At 30.8% G+C, this 24,233-nt stretch overlaps 1 protein-coding gene across 1 annotated transcript in view; it reads right to left on the reverse strand.

The window, feature by feature from the left end:
• LOC148234323 (N(G),N(G)-dimethylarginine dimethylaminohydrolase 1) overlaps nt 1-24,233 on the reverse strand; it is a 76,835-nt gene that overhangs the window by 14,964 nt on the left and 37,638 nt on the right. Inside the window, exon 2 of the mRNA XM_088187788.1 lies at nt 2,138-2,240. Coding sequence (XP_088043914.1) covers nt 2,138-2,240 — 103 coding nt within the window. The remainder of the gene's footprint in view (nt 1-2,137; nt 2,241-24,233) is intronic.

Consider the following 24,233-nt stretch of genomic DNA (forward strand, 5'->3'; position numbering starts at 1 on the left):
GTCCTCCCACTGATCACAGCCTTAGATGCCACGTCACCAGTAGGCCTACTCTGTTAAGTGACTTTGATAGTTTGTGTTCGGTTTTGTCGATAAGTCCTTCTTGAATTCGTTGGTACATGGTCTCAAGCGCGAGTACTGGAAGTGAAGTTCAACAGGAGGTGAAGAGAGAAAACGGCGCTTCGGTGCGAGCGAGAAAGAATAGTTCTCTATTTCACGGCGGGTTGATGCGAGCGAGAATGGAGCTCCATCACACGGCGAGTTGGTGCGGTAAGAGAAAATGGTGTTTTGGAGGCAAAAAACTTCTGGAGCTGCTGCGAGTACAGTACCGGGTCACATCATTGTCAAGTCAACGGGGGCGGCTGATAAATATGGTGTAGCCCCTTTCGTTTTCATTTGATGTTAATTTATGTAAAGCCTGATAATTGAACTAGCTTGATTCAAGCAAGAATAGTTTTAGGAAAATCTTTGTTTTCATTTTTCTGTGTTTGATATATATTTCACCGAGAAACTTAGTATACAGCATCTTAGTATATTTAATATTTGCTCTACAATTTTGCATATATAGACATTTGTAACAAGCTATATAAATAAAATGACGATAGAAAACAATACTAAAACTCATTTGTACACATATTATATATATAAAAAAACACACACTTAAACATTAATCTCAAGAGCTCGTTTTTATTAGTTAAGTTCCTGAGGCATCTTCAGAATAATCGAGCGTTTTAATCATTCTATTGAGATTATGTTTATTGCGCAATACTCAAGCCAAGTGTATTCACTTACATTTCACTTCGTATTGTCATGTAGCAAAAGTTTTAGCTGCTTATATCATATATCATATATATATAAACACATATAAGACGATATTTTAAACTACACTTGCCTTATCCTGATTCTGTTGTTGCAAACACATGGACATTCCTATCCATTTAAATTTGTGAAACAAAAATATAAAAAGAAGAAATAACATAATGTGTAATTAAATGTATTCGGTCTTTAAAAGCAGTAAGAAAATAAAGAAAAAATAAATAAATAAATCGAGATTGGATATTTTACTGCTTCAATAATCTTGTAAGCTTGTTGTTCCCTGGGGACAAAAATTAACACAATCCTAATAAATAAGAACACTGTTATTGTATTCGGTGCTTCGTTGATAGACTGCATTTTTTTCGAAAAGCAGCAATATCTAGGATTTTTTTTATGGTGTATGGTAATAATTAATGGTGATGTTATGATTAAATAAATAAATAAATTAACGCAATAAATCATAGCATCGCGTGCGGCCAAACAACAAAGCACCTTTCATAGTTACCTCTAATATCTTGCTTTATTAAACCTATATAGTTTTAATAAAAGCTAGTTATACACTATAAAAATCATCTATTATTATTGCAAGCTTCAAAAAACTATGTTTATTTTAAATAAGAAAAAAATATGACAAAAAGAATGCATCTTGATTTTATGTCTATATTATATGGACACAAATTAGACCATAGCAACTGTGGTCAGAATAAGACCTTTAACCATTGCAATCCACAAAGAAAGATCAAAAGATCAAAAAAAAAATGAGCAAATATTATTTATTATATGAGAAAAAACAGCGTGCATGACACGCTGCATGGGCAGTGGGAGAGGTTCCATGTGTAGATCATGTGCAAGAAGTAATAGTAAGCTATTAATAACCCATGCAAATTATCGCGCTACAAATATGTTTGATTTGGAGTATTTAAAATAAATGTTTTTTCTTAACCGCATAAAACAAATAGCGAGTAAATAGAGATATAAGTTATATTTATTTATTTTTAAAAATAGTAATAGATATACGAAATTTGGTTCGGATAAGAAGAGGCCAATAAGGGTGTTGATATTATATATACCTAGAAACAAACTGAGCACAATTTTAAATATATGAAATTCAATAATTATAAATTAAGGGTGTTATTTATATAGAGTAACTATAATTGCAATTTATCATATTTATATATGATAGATTATCGATAAATGAGTTAAACAAAGTTGCCATCTTTTTATTTGTCATAGACTAATTATATTTGTAATTAAAAAGCTTAAAAGCTTAGACAGGAGTTTTAATCAATGGAAAATAGTTTTAGCTAAAAATAAAAATACGCACCAGTAAAAAGAACATCACCGCCTTCAAGTCTCGCATCTTCGTCGGTTACATTCACTATGTTCAGATCGAACTCTTTTTTAAGAACGGCCCTTATAGTCTCGGTCTGTAAAGATACATAAGATACATTTGTAATAAACATATAAATATAATAGTTTGGATGATATTGTAATGCTTCCTCCACACTCTCTGGAAGTAGGCCATAGTTGGGAAGGACGGAAAATATAATGTGTTAATTCGGGGCTACTTCGGTCGAGCTCGGGTCTGCCCGCTCTAATGTCTCGGCGACCTCGACCATATTCGGTAGACCTTTGGTTCGGTAACTTCCAGAGAGTGTAGAGGAAGCATTAGACTTATGTAATATTTGGGTATTTGTAGTGAGTTTCGATGAAGTATTCTACAAAAAGTCTATTCATTTACTTAAGTGACACATTATTAAATACTTCATTTTATAAGATAACTGCGATTCAGGTGAATATCGAGGTGTTTTCTGTGAGAGTTGTGCTATTGGCTGAGATTGATAATATAACATAACAGAATTTGAATATCTCTATAAATATATTAAACATTGAGTTTAGATTTTAGATTTTCTTCCATAATATATTTATGCATTGAATAAAATAATAATAATAATAATTATAAAAAGCATTTGTTGACGCAGCAGAGATATTTTGTGCTGTGCCAGAGTGTCACTATTTATTTGTGCGAGTGGATACAACAGCGTGCAAAAACAGTCTTCACGTCTCACTCTCGCTCTACTTTGGTGAGCGCGCGAGAAAGAGAGACTTAGTCATACGTCGTTTCTAGAGAATCCAATCCCGAAGCAAAAATTGTTTACGATTTTCTCAATTCGGCCTTATTACTTACTTTGATAATCTAAGAATTATAATAATAAGATTAAAAGAAACCACTCCGCGTGAGAATCACCAGATTGTAAAAATGTATGGGGGCTTTCCACAGAGTTGCGCCATAAAATTTGCCTGTCGGCGAACATAAATCTCGTTTTTTGATTAATCCAAAGAGGTTTTTTATATTTATTTTGTTCGAATATGGAAAATATAAAGTACCAGCATCAGCTGGTATTAACAATTTGCACTACGATTCGGTTATAAATACGAGAGCCCGAAATTCCTTCGTAACTCGACGCTATTGAACCGTTTGGTCCTTCGATTATTCGCGTCTATTATAACAAATCGTCATCCAATTGAAGTTTGTTATCTTTATTGATCATCCAGTTCTTTGTACATCAATAATATTTATAATTATATACTGCATAAATACACATATTTTATTATTTGTCAACATTTTTAGAGCTTATATTATGTATTTTGCCTTGCTCATAAATCCTCATTATATATTTCAGGTATTTATTTGTTAAATAAAATATGTGAAAATATACAAAATACTTAGCAAACGTTTATTTTAATTAGATAATTTGGTTAATATCTGTTATATGCCGTGTCAAATAACAAACAACAAAAATGACAGTATCCATAGTAAAAATGAGTACATAACTAAAATCGTATGTAATTGTTTAGTACGCTTCGCGAAACTGGAATACAAATTAAACATGCTACTACTATACTACGACGATTGAATTACATTTCATTCATATTTGTTTTGTTACAAACATACATGCAATTCAGCGGTACATAACCTTTTACATCTACTTCGCGTCAAATCCGATCGATATGGTACAGTAATAAAATGTATTACGTACCCACGTTTAAGGTGAGTCATCGTGTTATGATCTCACCGAACTGTATAAAGTACCAAGATATGTCTTAATCTTATTCAAATCAAAGATAAAACTTTATATCATTAATTTCGCAATTAGAAAATTTTGGAAATTAAATAGAATATAATTATAAGCGATTTTCTCAGAATTTATCATTTAAAATAATCAAAGTTGTATTTGATTATATATACTTAGAAGCACTTATATTTTGAAGTGGCAATCCGAAGACGCATTGGAAAGACTAAACCCTAAACCCGTAACCTCTTACAAGTTTGGCAGATCGCTTTTGTCTTATTATAATGATACTGTAATGCCTGCACTACACTCTCTGAAGGTTGTCCGAACCGAAATTACGACTGAAATCGGCCGAAATCTACGATTTCGAGTAAGCGACACTGTCGCAAATTTCATATACCGTCCGGACGGCGGCTTCTGTCACGTACAGCTGGCATTTTTGCGCGCGATCAAAAAATGTGCCAAATAATCGCAACTGATAATTATTAAAGTTTGTGTGGGCACTCACCAATACAATATCAGTGAAAACTTTTCGGTCGTAAGTATTTAATTTACGCAAAATCTTTGTCGGCTTTTGCAAAATACCATAAAGCATAAAAATGATACTAGAATTTGTCGCCATCGATTCTAAATAATAATTCGTTATGGTGTGACATTTATATAAACCGATCTAGGAAAATACATAAGGATATTCGAAACGATTTTTTAAACAAAATAAAGTACCACTAATTATTTTTTAATTATTTAATTTTATATAAAAAAAAATATAATAACGATATCTGTTAGAAGAATATACTATCAAAAATATAATTAATCCTTTTTGGTGCACAAAAATATTCCAAGATGTCAGTAAGAGTCTGTTGAAGTCCCCGATAAGCATGTGGTATTATAACTTGACCACGTGACCACGATGCAGCGCTCGACATGCGTGCTAGCCATAAGACGCATACGCGCATACTGAAATTGAACCAAGTTACTCGTTCTATCTCAGTTTGTGAAACACCATATAATTATCTCTCTCCCTCTCGTCACTTAGCACGCGAGAGAGCGAAAGAGCAGCTCCGACTTCGGTCCTTTTGCCGACAATATTCGGAAGCGCTCGAAGCTGGCCAAGTCGTCTGAATTACCCCTACTTTACCTCCCGTTCTAGGTAACCTCGGACAACTTCCGAAAGATTTTAGAGCGGGCAGAACCGAACTCGACCGAAGTAACCCTCTATATTCTCCGTCCTTAGCCAACCTTGGCCAACTTCAAGAGAGTGTAGTTTAGGCATAATGAGCACAATAAAATTTGTTGAAAAAATGTTTTATAAAAAAAGTTTGAGAGTCGGCAAAACATATTGAATGTCGCTTGGGAAAACATCCGCTACAGTCAAAGACGAACTGAATTTAAAGAAATATTGTGTCAGTGTGTAACGTCATTTTTAAATTCTAATAAAAATATTTCGTTATACTGAGATCAGTCTTCGTTACAATGAAACTTAGGTTCGAATCCCATTTGGGCGCTGGTGTTTTTCAATTTATATATTGTGTCTGGGAGATCGGAATTCAAATACTCAAAAGGACTAGAACGGATCGATCTAGTTTGATTGATTACAGAGCGTCGAGTTACGAATGAATTTCGGACTACCGAATCGTAGAGGAAGTTGCCAACAACAGCTGTTGCTACTTGACATTTTTTTATATTTCGAACAAGACAAAGATAAAAAAACCTCTTTGGATTGATCAAAAAGAGATTTAAGTTCACTGAGAAAGCAAATTTTATAGCGCAACACTGGCCTATTAAACCCCCATATATTTTTGCAATCTACCGATTCACACGCGGAGCGGTTTATTCTCAACTGATTGTTAATTTAATTTTCAGATTATCGAAGCAAAGATGCCGAATAAAACAATTTATTGCCATTCAAATATTTCCAACCTCTATTAAAAGTTTCCAAGAAAGCATACATATTTTTAAACATCTGGCACGGACCCACCTTTTCTAATTCAGCGTTTGTAAGACACTTAAAATATTCGTACAAATATAATTTTTAACAAAAAAAGGTATTGGGAAAATCGAGAATTCTCGATTTGAAATTTTCCAGAGGTACTAGTGATATATAAGCTGTAATTATAGTGTATAATTAATGAAATATATGTCACTGATTTCAGTCTGGTGTTTCACTACTTAGTAGTTCAGCTTTAACGGAAGATTTACAATAAATGAATATGTGTTTAATATAACAGTAAAAATATTAATAGCAGATAATAATCAAGTAAATATAAAACGTGGCGTGCACGCGACATGTCAACTGCACGGATTCATCAGCAAGTCTGACCTCGAACAGAACGAACTTCGGGTTATGAACATATTTTTGTTTAATTTATTTACTATTTATTTAGTTGATTACGTATACTAGTAATGTATCTATTGTTAAATCAACGGAGAGTACATACAAGTAGTATAAATGAACTGAGAGTTCAATGATTTGTACGCAATGTTCTGTTGTGTATATTCACGATGTCTTAAATAAACATCACACTTTATTTATTTTTCATGAGTAAAAAGTTATAAAAGTACCATTATTGAATATTCAATATTTATGAACCAGTTTCAGTCATGTCATGTTAAGTCTAGGAATAGTTCTAACTTTAATGAACTAGAGCAATATATAATACAATACGATTGAAATAAAATGAGTGGTTTTATTACATTACAATTAATTAAATATTAAAATTCAAAAATAACAATAAAGTTACTTATGGGCAAACCTGCATATAAAAGTAATTGTACAGATGTCACGGTAGTAAACAGTCAAACGTATTTTGTGTGTTTTACAGGTGTTAATTAGTGGTGTTGTTTCGCATCATTAACTCGGTTTCACCTTGTTGAGTTTCAACATTACAGTAACGTTTATTATCGCTAACAATTTTTTTTTGCTCAAGTTGATATAATATCGCTTCTATATTTATATTTATCTTACATGTGATTTTCAACCTCAAGAATATTATACCCCAGCGTCGAATGAATAGAGCTAAATCAAAAAATATCACAAACAAGTAATAATTGCAACACAAAGCCGTTGATGCGAGCAAATAAACAAATATAGCCCTCGTTTAATCCTACACTTCGTTAAAAGTTGTGACTTCAACGAATAGTAACCGTAATTGCCATTATTTGATTATGTAAAAAATAGACACTTTCCACTTAATATATTTTTTTACTGTCTACAATAGTGATTCTTAAAGTTTACTTTGTCACGCCTCCATTAGAAAAGATCATACGGCACGTATTATAGGTATAATTAAGTAAGTTTTCTATTTTAGATCCTGGATTGTTTGCCATATTAGACGCGTAGTTTGTATGTGAGAGTTAATGATTGAGAATGCAGTTTGACATGCTTTGCGATTATTTTTAAATGAGCAAGGAAAAACAATAAGCAATTCTTTTGAACAAAGAAGTTGCATTAAGTTTTGCGATAGGAATGGAATGGAATGTAGTAAAGTAGTGCAAATGTTTGAGAAGGGTTTTAACGAAGATGCTATATCCTTTATGAATGATACACTCCCTATTATATTATCCACATTTTACGGTTTTACTATGTTGAAAACAAAGCTATGTTGTTTCGCTAAATAATACATTTTCGAAACCAGCTGCTATATTCGAGAATTCGCTGTGGACGAATTCATACTACCAGGTGATTTATGATTAATAAATAATATTACATTGCAGTTTTACGCTGTTTGCGTGAATTATCTATAATTAAAATTTGTCTCATTCAGAGACGTAAAGCTTTGTTTTCTAGTAACAAATTTAAAATGATATAACCATTTGTGTTTATATTTTACCTTTATAAAATAGCCAAAAGCGTCAACATATAACTGTTTGTTATTTATAGCAATTATTTGTGAGAGTTTATTTACATTGAAAGAGTTACTTTAGCTTATAATTAAAGAAAGTATCCATAAACAAATACAAATTTGCTATTATAATATGCGAAACGTAAATATACAATTTCAAAGCATTGTTATGAAAAATTCGTGTATTTTTATAATTATTTGACGAAATAATTTTTTTAAATTTTAATGATTTTTTTATCAATTCATTGTGTACATACTTACAGTTATAATTGTTTACTATACGTAAAAGTTAAGTTTTAGTTTAATTTTTAACTAAAATATGTGAAATTGTACTTTATTTTTTCCCCTATATATTATTTTTATTACAAATTTGACCATCATAATTTGCATAAGTTTCCCTAATGGGTCATGATGTTTTTTTAATATTTCACATACACAGCAACTCTAACATACGCTCATATGTAGTATGTATACATACATATTAATATTAAAATTCATAAGAAATATTGAAATATTAAATTATTAAATAATAAAAATATATTTTGGTGCCCATCTAAAATAGTTACGCATTATAACATATTTTTTGTCAGCTTTACATAGCAATCACTGAAAACATCTTTGTGTTTCGCAAGCTCAACGAGAAGTTGGATAGCTCGTACAAGAGGGGCGCTCTCGAACGCTGACGTCCTTGCCGCGAAGTTAAGAGTAAAAGACGCGATCGCGACTCTCTAGTCTAGGGCACTCTAAATCTCGCAGCTGAAAGTCACTGAGCATTGTCGAATTGTCGACACCACCCCTTAGCAACTTTAATGCCTGCACTACACTCTCTGGAAGTTGTCTGAACCGAAGTTACAACTGAAATCGGCCGTGATCCACGACTTCGAGTAAGCGACCACATTGTCGCAAATTTCATGTGCCGTCCAGCCGCGGCCGAAAAAAGTGCCAAATAATCGCAATTTTTAAATGGTCATTGTCAAAATTACGCTACTGATAATTATAAAAGTTTGTGTGGGCGCTCACCAATACAATAGCAATGAAAAATTTTCGGTCGTAAGTATTCAATTTACGCAAAATCTTTGTCGGCTTTTGCAAAATGCCATAAGGCATAAAAATGATACTTCAGAATACGAACACCACATCTGTGACTATCATATAATTTGTCGTCATCGATTCTAAATAAGAATTCGTTATGGTGTGATATTTATATAAACCGATCTAGGAAAATACATAAGGATATTCGAAACGTATTTTTTTAACAAAATCAAGTACCACTAATTATTTTTTAATTATTTTATTTTAAATGAAAAATAATATAATAACGATATCTGTTAGAAGAATATACTATCAAAAATATAATTAATCCCTTGTGGTGCCCTAAAATATTCAAAGATGTCAGTAAGAGTTTGTTGAAGTCCCCGATAAGCATATGGTATTATAACTTGGCCACGTGACTACGATGCAGCGCTCGACATGCGTGTTGACCATAATGAAATTGAAGCGAGTTACTCGTTCTATCTCAGTTTGCGAAACACCATATCATTATCTCTCTCACTCTCGACACTTAACACGCGAGAGAGCGAAAAGGTAAGTATCTCACCGGAAAATAATGCCGACAATGTTCGGAAGCGCTTGAAGCTGGCCAAGTCGACTGAATTAGCCCCACTTTACCTCCCGTTCTCGGTAACCTCGGACAACTTCCGAGAGATTTTAGAGCGGGCAGAACCGAACACGACCGAAGTAACCCACTATATTCTCCGTCCTTGGCCAACCTTGGCCAACTTACAGAGAGTGTAGTGCAGGCATAAAAATGCTTCATTGGATAGACGCTTTACCGAGAATGTAATGAATCGAAACCCAAAGCTCAATCCCAAGCGTTGATGGTTCACTTGTGCTTGCCGACAGTGATTGAAGATCTGTGAAAAATTATATTTAACAACCTAGCAGTTGCCGAAGGAAGATATATATAATCTTGTTTTATAAACGCCGCTATAATTATATAATATATTCAATTTGTTGATAGAAAGTGAATCAAGAGGCAAAAGATTTGTTTGAGCAATTTTCATAAATTAACGTTGCGCACCGACGGTTGGTGACAACCCGACCGAAACCAATTTTGCTCATTAGTGTTTCTCGTCACGTTGATCTCCCGTTGGACAATCGAGCATACAATTTCCTGCCGACTTATTGTACATATATATATATATGTATATACAGTGCGAAATCGCAAAACGTGCGCTCGTGTAAATACATATGACACACGGGCGTTACATCGGTCGTTTGTGTCACAATGAATGCAGATTTTATTAAGGAGAATAAAATATTCTTTAATGTCTGTAAAGAGATTTTTACATCGAGATCCTTCATACTGACTGTGTGCATTTCGAGCCACTGCCAAGACGTTTTTATTTTGCTGACCTCTTATTCCTTAAATCTTCTCTTGAATACTAAGGTGTAAGAGAAGTTGTGATGACGCATCACATGATCTAAATAATAAAGTTTTTTCTTTTTAATGTCTGGGTTTATTTGCGATCTTTATTTATTCGCAACATAGCTTTCGTATGTTTTATTCCTCCCCCAATCTCCAAGATATGCTTCAGTAGATCCATATTTCGAAAGCTTCTATACGCTTGATCGCCTTCTTTGTTATTGTACATACTTCTACCCTCTACAGAAGGACATAGAACGCTTATTAATAAAGGCAAGTCCAAGTCATGTGGTCCTAATGTGTCTCAAGTATGGTACTAGATTTGTTAAGAATGTAATCACAAGCATACATATATGTCGAACAGTTCATAGAGGTAATTTTGATTTAAATATGCTTCCATCTAGTTTTATAATCGTCAAATATAAGGTTTAGTTTAGTTTCGGTCGTTTAAATTTCTCTACGATTCGGATATAAATACGGGAGCGCAAAATTGCATCGTAACTCGACGCTTCCTAATCAATCTAAGTGGATCGATCCGTTCTGGTCCTAATATAATAGGCGTTCATTGTAACAGATCATCATCCTATTAAAGTTTGTTTTCTTCAATGATCATAACGGTCGTATATTTTTTTATTTATCAAAATTTTCCAATAATTCTCAAATAAATTAAATATAAATGCACAACCGCTGCATAAAAACGGGTGCATCCGTGCCAGATGCTTGAAAATATTCCTGATTTCTTAGTAAGTATTTGTATAGCAACATTTTTTTACAATTTCTCACTACTCTAATCGTCTTTATCTTTGCTTTGGTAATCTAAAAAATAAGATAAAAAGAAACAGCTTCGAGTGGAAATCAGCAGATTGAAAAAATATACGAGGACCTGTTAGCGAACCTTAATCTCGTTTTTTTAATAATACAATTTTTTTATCTTGATCTTGTATGAAATACATATATAAAGTGTAAGGTAGTAATAGCGATGATTGACAAATTTCATCATAACTCAACGCTCCCTAATCAATCGATCGCTCGCTAAGTAGACCGATCCGTTCTGGTCCTTATGTAATTCGCGTCCATTGTAACAAATTATCATCCTATTAAACTTTGTTTCTTCGTACATTTTTTATTTATCAAAATTTTCGAGAAAGTCGAGAAGTGTAAATGAGAATTCTCATTTCTCGAGAAATGGAAAACATTGAGAAACCAGAATGCCTAAATATGACACTTTTAAGCGGCGTTTGTCAACTGCGATTGATGTCCATGTGAATATCTATAGCAAAATTGCATACTGTTAATATAATAGATATTTAATTTGCTTTTATGGCGTAGCAGAGTATATAAGTCAATAAAAATACAATTTCCTACCATACGTTGTATATTTAAATACACATAAGAAACAAGACTACGTCGAGCCGATATACTACATAGTAAAATTATTACAGCGAGCTAACAATATACTATTCAAAGGATTCGTTCGTTTACGACGGCAAAACATCAAGCATAACCAAAGTGAAAGATAGCTTTACATATTTCGCTTTGGTTGCTTTGAAATTTTTTAAGAAAGTGTTTTAAATTTATCGTTAGAACGTAAACTGAATCCATAAAAATGTAAAAGTACCACACTTCAACTTAACCCTTTGACGTAGTTAATGTGGCGTTCAATGCACACGATATTGTTCCACGAAAACCTTAGCCACTTGTTGCTTGCCTTCTCTCTTTTCCCTAAATGGTATTCAATTTCAAATATATGATATTCACGAAAATTTTGATTAATTTATTATATTTTTTTTGTGAACATGTGTACATAAATAACATAAGTACATCTTTTTATGTCTCTAAAGATTATGGTGAAGGTAGGGGGCGCTCGGCGATCCCATGGAGAACGTGGGGGAAAATTCCAAGGCAACCGCCGGCATGTGAGGGTTGTTGTTATGTGTCGATGATAATACGAACGAAGAAAGATTATCCAAGGCCAGAGAAAGCGGTATGTTTCTCCACGAAATGTGAAATTAAATATGTCTAGCAATTTTATTATCGGCAAAAAATATTCTTTTTCTTGAGCAACAAAAAAGGTACAAGGATTTCTATCTATATCTTCGAGGTAAACACAAAAGTAGCATAATAAAATAATTTTATTAAAATAATATTAGGTTTATTACACAAACTTTTCTACGTCAGCTCAATCATATTATCAAGGAAAATATACATATTCCTTCAGATACGAACATCTTAGGAATTATATTTGTATTGTTTCTAATACATTATAAGTAATGTTTCATCATATTTCGAAAATTATTTTGGATTTCTTATTATAGATATATTTTGGAATATGCTATTCTATGCAATAATCGTTAGTCTCACATTATCTATCTAAGATAGTATATAAAACAAAAGTGACTTATAATTAGAGTCTCCAATTACTCGAACCATCAACTACTCGAGTATCGAATATTAAAATTTTAAAATACTCGAGTACTCGAGTACTTTCGAGTATTTACCAAATGTACCAAAATAGCTATTATTCAAATTCGTGCACATATAAATAAATAAATAAAATACTAAGCGTGTTAATTTTTACAATTATTTTAACTTTACGAACATACTTTTTAAAAACAATAATGCAAAAAGTGTCTCGAATTTAATATTACTGCTAACCTTTGGTTTTATTATTCCCGTTATGGAAAAACCCTTTCCGTTGCTGTTGATGTTGGTCTTATTGTCATTAACGCGTTGGATAAGGATTCTAATTTATATCTGTTCGCTTTTTATAGATATAAAATTTTTTGAATTCTCTTTTTATGTTCTCTTCTTTCATTCCCTTCTCTGCTTTTCTCTTATTTCCTTCGACTATTGACAAAATAGCATTTTGTAATTCTTCTTGAATAGATTTTTTTCTTAACAATATATTGTACAATATTCTACTCCTTCTGATTAATGCGAAGAATTTAAATCTATATCATTCGAAGATGTATTTGGGTGAATCCCTTTCACTCTAGAGCTAAACGGTTCGCAAAGAACTGACTTTACTTTAAATGCCTTTAAAACACACAATTGTTTTGATTTATATTTTAAGCTGAGGGATCAGTATAAACAATTTACAACACTTTACGCTACAACTGCATAGTCATAAAACCTAAAAATATTTTTTGTTGATATTTCCTATTGTTCATTGCCATAAATAAGATAAGTCGGGACTGTCGAACAGAAAACACAAAAGAAATTTCTCCGTCGTACCCACTAACATAGCCGACGACCGGAACTATGCAACTATGGAACTATGAAAAAATTATACCTGATAGTAACCGCTCTAACTCGGGACTTCGGGCATAAACGCCAAATAAAAGCAAGACGTTAACCTTTACCAGACCGAGTTAAAGTTATTTTTGTTTCTGAAATATTTAAAAAAAAATTAATTTCGAGTATTAATCGAGTAATTTTCAAAATACTCGATTATCAAGTACTTGAAAAATAGACAAAAATACTCGAGTATCGAGTACTCGATTACTCGGATTGGAGACTCTACTTATAATATATTGTTAACATACCTCGAATTTCGCATCTCAAATTCCAGCTTGTTAAATAATATTACTATTTGAGAATCAAAATTTTATTTAGAATAACAGTCTTTGTAGAATATCGGTTTTGAGAAAAAATCCCTTGAGTTCATATATTACACGACACCGAATAAGTATTGATATTAACTCAAAACAATGTTTTCGTGACATTGATGTAGTTGTTTAATTATTTTGAGAATTACCATTTTCATCTCTAAATTTTCTCGATAATTCTAGAGATTTTTTATAGTATAGTATGTGAATAATATAATACTGTATATGATTAAAATAATACAGTATACAAGTATATATCTTTATATTATTAGTAAAAAGAGAATTGAATAATCGTTGAAAATGATTTGTTATAATGATAGAACAAACTTCGACAGCGAAGTTTGTTCTATCATTATAACAAATCATCCTCTTGTTATAATGGACGCAAATAATCAAAGGACCAGAACGGAGTTATGAACGAATTTATGACTCCCGCGAATCATAGAAAATTTGTCAAAAGCAGCTGTTGCTACTTTATAAAAACAATATAAAAAAATCTTTGGATTATTGAAAAACGAAATTTAAGTTCGCCAACAGGCAAATTGTATGGCGCAATTCTGTGAAAAGCCCCCATACAATTTTATATTCTTTCTATTTATTTGATTATCGATGCAGTTCTTAGATTACCAAAGCAAAAATAAGGTCGATTTGAGTAGTTAGGAAAATTGAAAAAAAAAAATTTTTTGCCATTTAAATATTTTTTACATATATTAAAAGCTTCCAAGCTTTCAAACATCTGACACAAACCCACCCTTTTTATGCAACACTTGTAAAAGATTTATAAATATTCGTACAATTAATTCTTTAGCAAAAATAGGGTCTATGATAATTAAGCATTAAATAAAAATAGATTAACCCTTTGAGCGGTATGACCGTACATGTACGGCGGTCGATAATCCACTGTTTTGAGGTTCCCCAGATAGTTATATGTTTACATATATAACTTGAATAAATAAAAAATAAAAATAATTAATAAAAAACATTATATTTAAATATTTTTTTATATATTAAAGATTACGGAAATGAGGATATGTAAAATAAATTATCGAAATTTAATATTAGAGAAATGTTAAAATAAATGATTAAAACATACTAATACAAAAAAGTAGAAAAATCAATCAAAGCAATTAAACGTTGAGAAACTTTATATTATTTACTATAAATGCAATATAAATAATTATGGGAAAATACGTAAAATCAACTCGCTCCCATGTGTATACTAGGAAATCAACTAAGGCTAAGCAAACATTTTGAATATGTAGATTAAGCATTATTTTCATAAATTCGCTATACGAAACACTAACTTTGAGAAGGCGTTTGACAAAGTCAAAGTTGTATTGTATCCCGTATTTAATTTTTTTAATTATTCATAAAATATTTTAGACGAATTATAATTGTAAATAGACGAAGGGATGAATAATGGTGTTCAAAAGTAACGCTGAATAATCAAACTTATGTATGCAAACATAAGACAGACTCGATTCGCCAACATTGATGCAATAAAATAAATATATTTGGTATACACTAAAGAGATAAAATTCCGGATCGAAAAAGACAGGACAACAATCACTTTCTCAGCGGGCACTAATTAAGCTTGCTTATAAAAATGATACTGGTACGTTATTATGTCTCTTTTTCTATTTATATGGACACGTAGAAGTTTTAGAAATGTGAATTCACAGATACATGATAAATATCAGTTGGGTTGACAATGTTAAAATGTAGAAGTGATATCATATACTGGAAGAACATATTAACTGAAGAAACTACCTCACGAGATGAATGTAAACGAAGCGTAAAAAGAGCATTTTAATTTCAACAAAAATTATTAAACAGATATATTTTTAGTACATATGTGAACAAGTCAAATGTTCAATGGCTGAGGCGACGGAAATAATTTGTTTGTTAGTGCCCGCATTCGAGAGGGGAGTTAAGGGGTTAATCTACTATTTTGTTGTACATATATGTATACAATAAGCAATGCAATGTACTTTTTGTAAAGACTAAATGCTTCGGAGTAACGTGTTTCAAAGTTTTAAGAAATATTACATATATATTTTATATATAGAAGCATAGTCGATTACTAAAAAAGATTAAGACTTCTTATATAATAATATGTCTATTTAAATTGTTAAGTTGAGTAAACTATTAAGACATTTAATATTAATATTCCGATAATTATAGAAGTAACTAAAAAATTAACTTTTATCAGAAGTGTTTACATTACGCTTAAACAGTAAAAAAAATATTCTAGTTCACGATTTCAAGCAAATCATTCAAGTATTGCTAACATCGCTTTCCTTCTGTAAAATTTAATGTACTTATTTTATAACAGCATCCTGTATGCAGTCAGACAGTGCTCCTGATTCAATTAAGGAAACGAGCGCTGCAATTTTATAATTTGTATTGGCTCTGCAATGTGTGCAGATTGTTTTACTTGCTGCTTCAGTTATATCAATACTACAGAGTTAGCCCAATGACGAAAGAATATAATAGGAGGACCTGGTACTAATCATGTTTAAAATAAATACATAAATAATTTTCCATTTACCATGGAAAAGAATCGGATGCAAGGAACTATTTTAAGGACAAAGTTTTACATTGTGATTGATTGAGTTATCTGAGTAAAATTAATGTATCTCAAAAACAGTGAATAAAAAAAGCCAAAGCTTTTCTGCCATTGATGTAATTCGATTCAGAAGCGAATTAGAAATTATTTATAAATACCGATTACCTAAATAACTTTATTAATTATCTAGCTTTCTTATAGTAACATGCAAAGGTATTAAATTGTTAATTTGTGATCTATCTGATAAATTTCAGTAAATATTTTGATTCGGCCGCTCAGTGGCGTGCGGTGCAAACGCAATTTTTAATATATATTTTTTGCTTAATATTTTTCGTTATTGGAATTTTAGTTTTAAATAAGCTCTTTGCTAATTTTAGTTTCTTCTCTAAATTTAAAGAAATTATCAATACTAAAAACAAGAATAAAATTCATTTGAACCGTAAATCGAAAATCGGATTAACAGATAATTCTCGTTAAAATAAACGCTCTGGCGTCATAAAATTTGCTAATAAAAAAAAGCTGTTTTCAGATCACGAGCAATGAAGCTTTGAAATATCCACAACTGATAAAACGCAATATTGTGCAATATAATGTAAAAATGTAATCAAATATTGGGGAAAACCGCGTGTAAAATAATTTACATTTATGATTTAAGGAATATTATTAAACATGCAGAATATTTTTTTGTTGCTATTTTTATATAAAAAAGTGACGTTTTATAATTTTATATTCAGAGCAGTTGTAATGACTAAAAACATTCTCTAAAAATCGTCATGAATTTTTTTAATTATATTACGTCTGGAATTTCTAGTCCTGAGAAACTGTTTTCGGTGCACATCGTTTAACAACGAAACATGAAGTTTTAAAATATTATCTTAAATGTAAAGGACAAAATGACACATTCCGCAATATAGCTTAAAAATTTAAACAAATCCTGGGAAAAGTCGTGTGTAAAATAAATAATATAAGGATTATTAATTAAAATACAGAACATTTTTTGTCGATATTTTTGTATAAAAAAGTGATGTTTTATAATTTATAAAAGAAGTAATTATAATTTAGAGCTCAAAAAATATGTTCTATAAATTATAATGTATTTATTCAAAGTGAGTGTTTTTTTTTAAGAAAAACGATTACTAATATTTTTCATAATAGAATTGACAGTATAAAAACGGTATGAATAGATAAAAACTCATGTAATTTTACATGTTAATCGATTTTTTGTATGTTTATGGCAAAATTATGCTAAATTGCTAGATCGCATCAAATTAAGTTTTCTTAAATGTACATTATTAAAGTTGTGCTACACAATATCTACGATTAATTCATAAATAAAAACCATCTAACGCTGACCGCAAGAATCAGGTAAATTTCGTTCAGATGTGAAAAAAATGAATATTAACGATTTTTTATAATTAATATAATATTTTGGTACATAGTGTTTTTTTTCATTTAAATTATAAATAATATTTATGTATTAGATAGGATCTTTGACAGTAAAGCTATGGCGTGATTATTGCATATATATGAGGAATTATATTGTATACTTAAGAGCATATTTTTTTTAAATGTTTTGTATATTTTGAAGTATATTAAAAAATATTGTGTGGCGCAATGTAAGACACACATAATTTTTTAATTATATATGTACATACATATGTGAAGAATTTTCGAATATATTAAACTAAATTATGTTATAAAAAAAATAATATGACAAGAAATATGTTGAATTTGAGTATGTTGTAATTGCATTTAAGTAAAGTTCATAATATAAATATTATAAATAAATTAAAATCATTTATTAATTTGTATGTGCTTTCAAAGCCACTGTTTTTAGTAATATATATAGTAAAATATTTAAAAAAATCTCTTCGTAAAATTATTAACAAATAGTCCCGATTCGCGAAAATCATTCGACGAGATAGCAACTTTATTATTTAATGGAGCATATATGTACTAATTCTTATATTAACGAAGACTACGAGCCTTGTAATGTAATAGAAAAAAATTCCCACCGCATGGCATGACTGTTTGATTTACAAATTATACAAATATAAACATACCGACTATCTGCTACAATACGCTCGTACTGTAAGGTTAAAGCTAGGTTGTTTCCATAAATAACGAAAATCCGAAACTGAGTAAAATTCGAATAAATACGGTCTTAAATAAATTGAGAATAAATTACAGACTTTTAAAAACATAATAAGTATTCCGAAAAGTCGATTAGAATTAATTAAAATAAAACCATGTCAATCATATTTATGAATTAAATAAACATATTGTAAAAGTAGCATAGCTAAATGTAACGATCAGTACATTCAAAATTTCTATATTAAAATAACGCAACATATACGGTCAAGTGTTAAAAACTACTTAACATAATCATCGATTTAATTGGAGTGGGTGTTTTCTTTTTTGTTTGTCTGTCTGTTTGTCGTTTTGTCACCCACGCCGTCTGGATACCTTTCGTAATTAATTCCGTCAATTAGTAAGTAACGAGTGAACGAACGATACTGCCAATTAGTCTGACGTGATGGATGACCCATTTAGCGATAAAAAGTATGATTGCGATGAAACATAAAGTGACACATTGTGAAGAAGCGACCTTATTTTACAATTCATAAAATATTTATAGCACGCTTAATAAATGGTCTAAATCAGCATTGATCAAATTATTTAAAAGCCCATTATTTTTTAAAAGCATATGCTTAAAAAAACGATATAATACTAAGCGAAGCTGTTAAAATATAAATAAAATATTTATATCGTATGTCAGTCACAAAATAATACTGTAATGTAATAAATAATTTATTAAAAACTTTTTGTATAAAACTTGTTTAAAATCGCTGTCAGATATTCGTTAATTTTTAATGAATTCTAGTTACTTTTGCAGATCCAATTATATCGAGGGTGGTTTTTAGGCCTCCCTTGATGTATAATATAATAATTCTGTATCGCTATGTCGAGTTTATATTGACGCGTGTAATATTTTTTTAATTATATATAAACCGGATAATTAAATAATTATTAAAGATATGAATCAACCTTTTTAAAAATGTAAATACAACGATACAGCTAATTAAATAAACTAATATTATATAAAGTTTTTACCACTATGCTCGTAGAAGCTCGTTCCCGGCTCGAGGGCGCAGCTCTAGGGGGCTGAGGGGCCCCGACCTTCTAAGGGCGGAGCCCCGGTGGTAGAAGTGTAGCAGCTGTAGTCTCGGTTCGAAAGCTCCGATGAAAGTGATCTTCCGGCGGCGGCGTTCCGGTTTATATAATGTACTTTCGGAAAAATGGGAGGAGATAAATTTTCTCCCGTCTGGCCTCCCTCTCTTTACCTCGACCAATCACGGGCGATTTGGGAGTGGTGTTCGAAGCCTTCGTTACCCGCTCGACTCAATGCTATTTTCGTACGTTTCTGAGAAAATCTCAATGATACGCAATTATTCGCCCGGTCAACAATATGTAACCGTTTTGAAATATTTATCACAATATCAATAATCAACTGCGATACGTTATAATACTGTTGTTTTTATGTCAGATTATCGGAAAAACTTGCACAATTCAAACGCAACGATTCAGTCCGATTTTCAAACCATTTTTCTGATCTATTCAGGTAAAATATAAATAAGTAGTGATCGTAACAAGAAAAACTGATGGTTTAAAAATTATTTAGTTTGTGAAAGTGTAAAATATATAAACGTCATTCATCTTGATTCAAATATTATATAGTTTGTACAATATAAAATATACGTTTTTTTTATTTGTAACTCTTATGTGGTATAATTATCTCGGCCTGTACACCACATTTATAAAGCAACTACATGTGTTTTTAAAGCGTTTATACGATCTAGGTCTACACATGTTAAATATTTATTAACCTGATTTTTCTACGAATGAACTTTATATAATCTACTTCAATACAACATATATTATGTCTGATTTAAGAGTCGTTTACGTATGCAAGATTGTCGAACAGATATGTTCGACAACATGCATCAAACTATGAATACTAATGTTACGAATTCTGTGTAATGGTAATTTAAAAAAAACGGCGAACCTCAATTTATGGCTTAAAATATTTTTTAGTGAATAACTAAATAAGAGACATAACCAACACAACGGTCTACAATATAATAATTAATTAAACAATTTGCACTTAAAAAGTAATATAGTTTATATTATATATATATATAAATAAAATATATCGTCTAGCTGTCAACCATATTTTCGATGTTTTATATTTTAATAAGAACTCAAATCAATATTAATTTTTAACTTAATTACTACTATTTTAAGCTAAATATCGTAACATATTGAATCTATAAAAAAATACACGTGTAATTAATATGCTTTTTGCTATATATTTTTTAGTATTGAAAAAAATGCATGTAAAATTAAAATGAGCTTCAAAAATATTTTTTTAAAAAGATAAAATTGAGACAAATTATTTTTATAAAATTTGAAATTTTCGCATCCATCACAAATTGGTAAAAATACTCGTATCTATTAATATATAACATCAATGTTTAATACATGTTTTTATACGCAATTATTGCGCAATACTAAGCCATATACTAAGAAAAAAATGTGAAAATATATAAACAGCTTCATAAAAATTCATAAAAAATTGTAACTACCAATGAATTAATCTCTCGTCTGGACGAATCTCTTTAATAAAGCTTTTGTTAAATGGAGGGTAAAGAAATGTTTTATTCAGAATAAATTATAGGGTATTTTCAAATATCTATTTTAATCTTCAATTTGTGCTTTATTAAATATTTATTAAATAGATATTTTCACTAGGCATCCATTTTAATTAATTACGTTAATCTTAAACATAATTTAATAACAATTTAATTGAAACATATTTCAGAAACGTACAAGCGGTATTTATGTTTTCACACTTAAAGTGTGTGTTTTAGTATTAAATATATATTTGTATTCTCAACAACTAGTACATATAGGCCCATAATCATAAAACTACGGAATCTCATTCTACGCAATGAAACGATATTCTACGCAAACCCATCGTGGGAAAGCACAATACAAACGGTCATAATTCGCACGATTCCCATGCAAGTTGTAACGGTTCGAATTCCGTAAACAAGCTAAAGTTTGCCTCCGTTATAAAGTGAGAGAGCGAATCACTGCACTTACTAATATATAAAATAATTATTACGTCAACATCACGACCGTACTTTTCAATGGTAGTCTAATATTTCCTAATAACATTTATTATTTAAGCAATAATATAATATTAAACGACATTTGAAATATGAATTTTATATTTCAAGATTATGTTTTCTTCAGATGTGTCTGCGGCAGATATTCTTTGATTGGAAGCATTAAATAAACATGTCTAAGTATCGTGGAAAACGTGACACGAATATAATAAGAAATTTATTTTATTTAAGATTATAAAGATATTAACCGGTAGACTTAAGCAAATTTAATCAAGGGTCTTTTAAACTATATTTTTAAATGTATACGATCGTCAGATTCAAATGTTTAGATTGCTGGTTTTGATTGAGTCGACGGAATCCTTAAAGGCTCACTTTTTAACTTAAAAAAGAGTGTTCAAGTCACGTACGTCTGCTTTGAACTATTTAAAAATATTATAATAAGGAAAAATTTTTGCGATCTGTAAATGTCTGTTTATTGCGGCGGAGAATATACGATACGTAATGTTTTTCAACAACGAAACATAAATACCTATTGATATTCACGAATTTCACCTTGAAATTTACAAAACAATATTACCCAAAAATCTGGCAGTAAACAAACATCTAAGGGCGGTATACCGAATAAGTTATATACATATACCCTTGAGTAAACACGTGGAACGTGTTCGAAAACAGCGTAGGTACATGTTACAGAGTATCCAACAATTAAATTGTAAAGAACATGTTTTTCCACAAGCAATTTAACTTTTACTTTGACGCGAAAAACACAAAAAAACAACTTTTAATTGAAAACAACATGTAACATTGATTCAAAATTTTCTTTGCGTAATTGCCATAAACATATATTAATTGGCGATGCATTTCAGCGGCAGTTTTTTTCCTTTTACATAGATAAACGGATCATTGAACGAAGCTTGGTTAGGAATTGTTATAGCCGTTTTAAAGACAACTACGACTAGTAACCTCTAACGGACTCCAATGGAAACAGAAAGGTACATAATCAAAGTCATGTTATAAATCATGGAATCGAAAAACACAGTTTAAAAAATTGATAAAAATTTTGATAACTATGCTTTTTTGAGAGTTTTTCAATACTCGAAAACACAACAGCTGGTAATGTGAATATTCCCTACCAGGAAATTAAAATTATTTTCAAGTACACTCGTCGAAACATATATCAGTATCCCTTGTATGAATTTTGTATAAAATGAAAATGGATACTATTTATATTTCCTCTTGAATATATATCCACAAAAAATATTTATATGTGAATATTTTTATTTGGCGACTAGACTACAAGGTACTACTGCACACTATGCGATTATACGAATCTCAATGTAGTCCAGTCAAATAAGGCGAAATAAAGGCTAAACCTCGGAATGAAAGATACCAAGCTGAAATTTTGCACAGACCTTCGTTTTGATGTTCTAAGGACAGGGTGAAAAGTCTCATAAAATATCGTGTCTGCTAATCAAGATATCAATGGTCACAAAATTTGTTTTTTTGCAAATATCTCGCGTTTTATGCGTTGCACGTCATTAGATGCTTCACAAAACTTGTAAAGCATAAAATTATCTACAAGTTTGGACATAATATTTGTTTTGTATCATTAACCGTTTTTGAGATATAGCGCGAAAAGTGGGAGGCGTACATCCGTTTATAGAATCCAGCGAGTATTTCTACCTGCTTAACTTGGTATAACCTTTGAAAAAGTAAACAATCGTGAAAAAAGTGGTCTCGGCAAGTCGTTTGTACCATCATTTTATTACTTTCTTCATTGTATTATTAGGAATTAAAAATGAAATATTGCTCGACAAGAAATTTGTGCGAAAAAATTGAAAGAGTTGAGAGATGTCCTTATCCATAGCTTAGTATGAAAATAAAAAAGGCACTTCGGAAGAAGAACACTTGCGCGTAGTGGAAGCTGCTGCTGCGGCGATTATTAGAGAAGATATTCGATCTTCTGTTGTTGAGACCAAGTCTTATCCGCCCCCGAGTAAAATATTAATGAAGAAATTCCGAAAACTTTATTACATTTTCTGCAAGAAGTTATTATAAAGAACAGAAAAGGAATGACGGGGCATTTTAAAACGAAATACACAGCTATAAGTCATGCTATAATGACTTCCATACGAAAACGGTCCTTTTCTTCGCAGTTATTAATAGGCCTATCTGTATTTCTTCATAGAAAAAATACAGATAGGTCAAACATCCAAAAAGACTTTTGGATGTTTTGTCAAGTTTATGTTTTTTCGCTTCATATAGTGATACTGTAAAATGTTAAATTTCAGCTGTTTATCACCCACAGCCTCGTAATCAACCATCATAGTCAAGTGCCTTAGTACAGTATGCTGCAGATAATGCAGAAAAATATTTATACTCTTGATGGCTATAATACTGTTCATATAATGGGAATGATAAAAATAATAACTCCAAAATCTGATGTTATATCCGATGACCGCATAAAGAAATTTACAACAAAACCAAGTGCAAAGGAGTTAGCAGCACTATCACATATACCCCTTCTAGTGTATGAAAATCATGTCGTACCCGGATTGAGCAAGAGATTCAAGTTCAAAATTTTAATGATGTAGAAGAACTAACCAAACAAATATTTAATGTAGTTGATTTGTTGTGGAAGTACGGAAAGTGGAAAAATATCTCACCGTTGCCAGGGTGGAATGGATTTATTGAACAACTTACAAAAAAC

The sequence above is a fragment of the Plectrocnemia conspersa genome, unplaced genomic scaffold, assembly GCF_051122295.1.
Source record: "Plectrocnemia conspersa isolate PC_06_02 unplaced genomic scaffold, ASM5112229v1 ptg000006l, whole genome shotgun sequence".
Classification (NCBI taxonomy): domain Eukaryota; kingdom Metazoa; phylum Arthropoda; class Insecta; order Trichoptera; family Polycentropodidae; genus Plectrocnemia; species Plectrocnemia conspersa.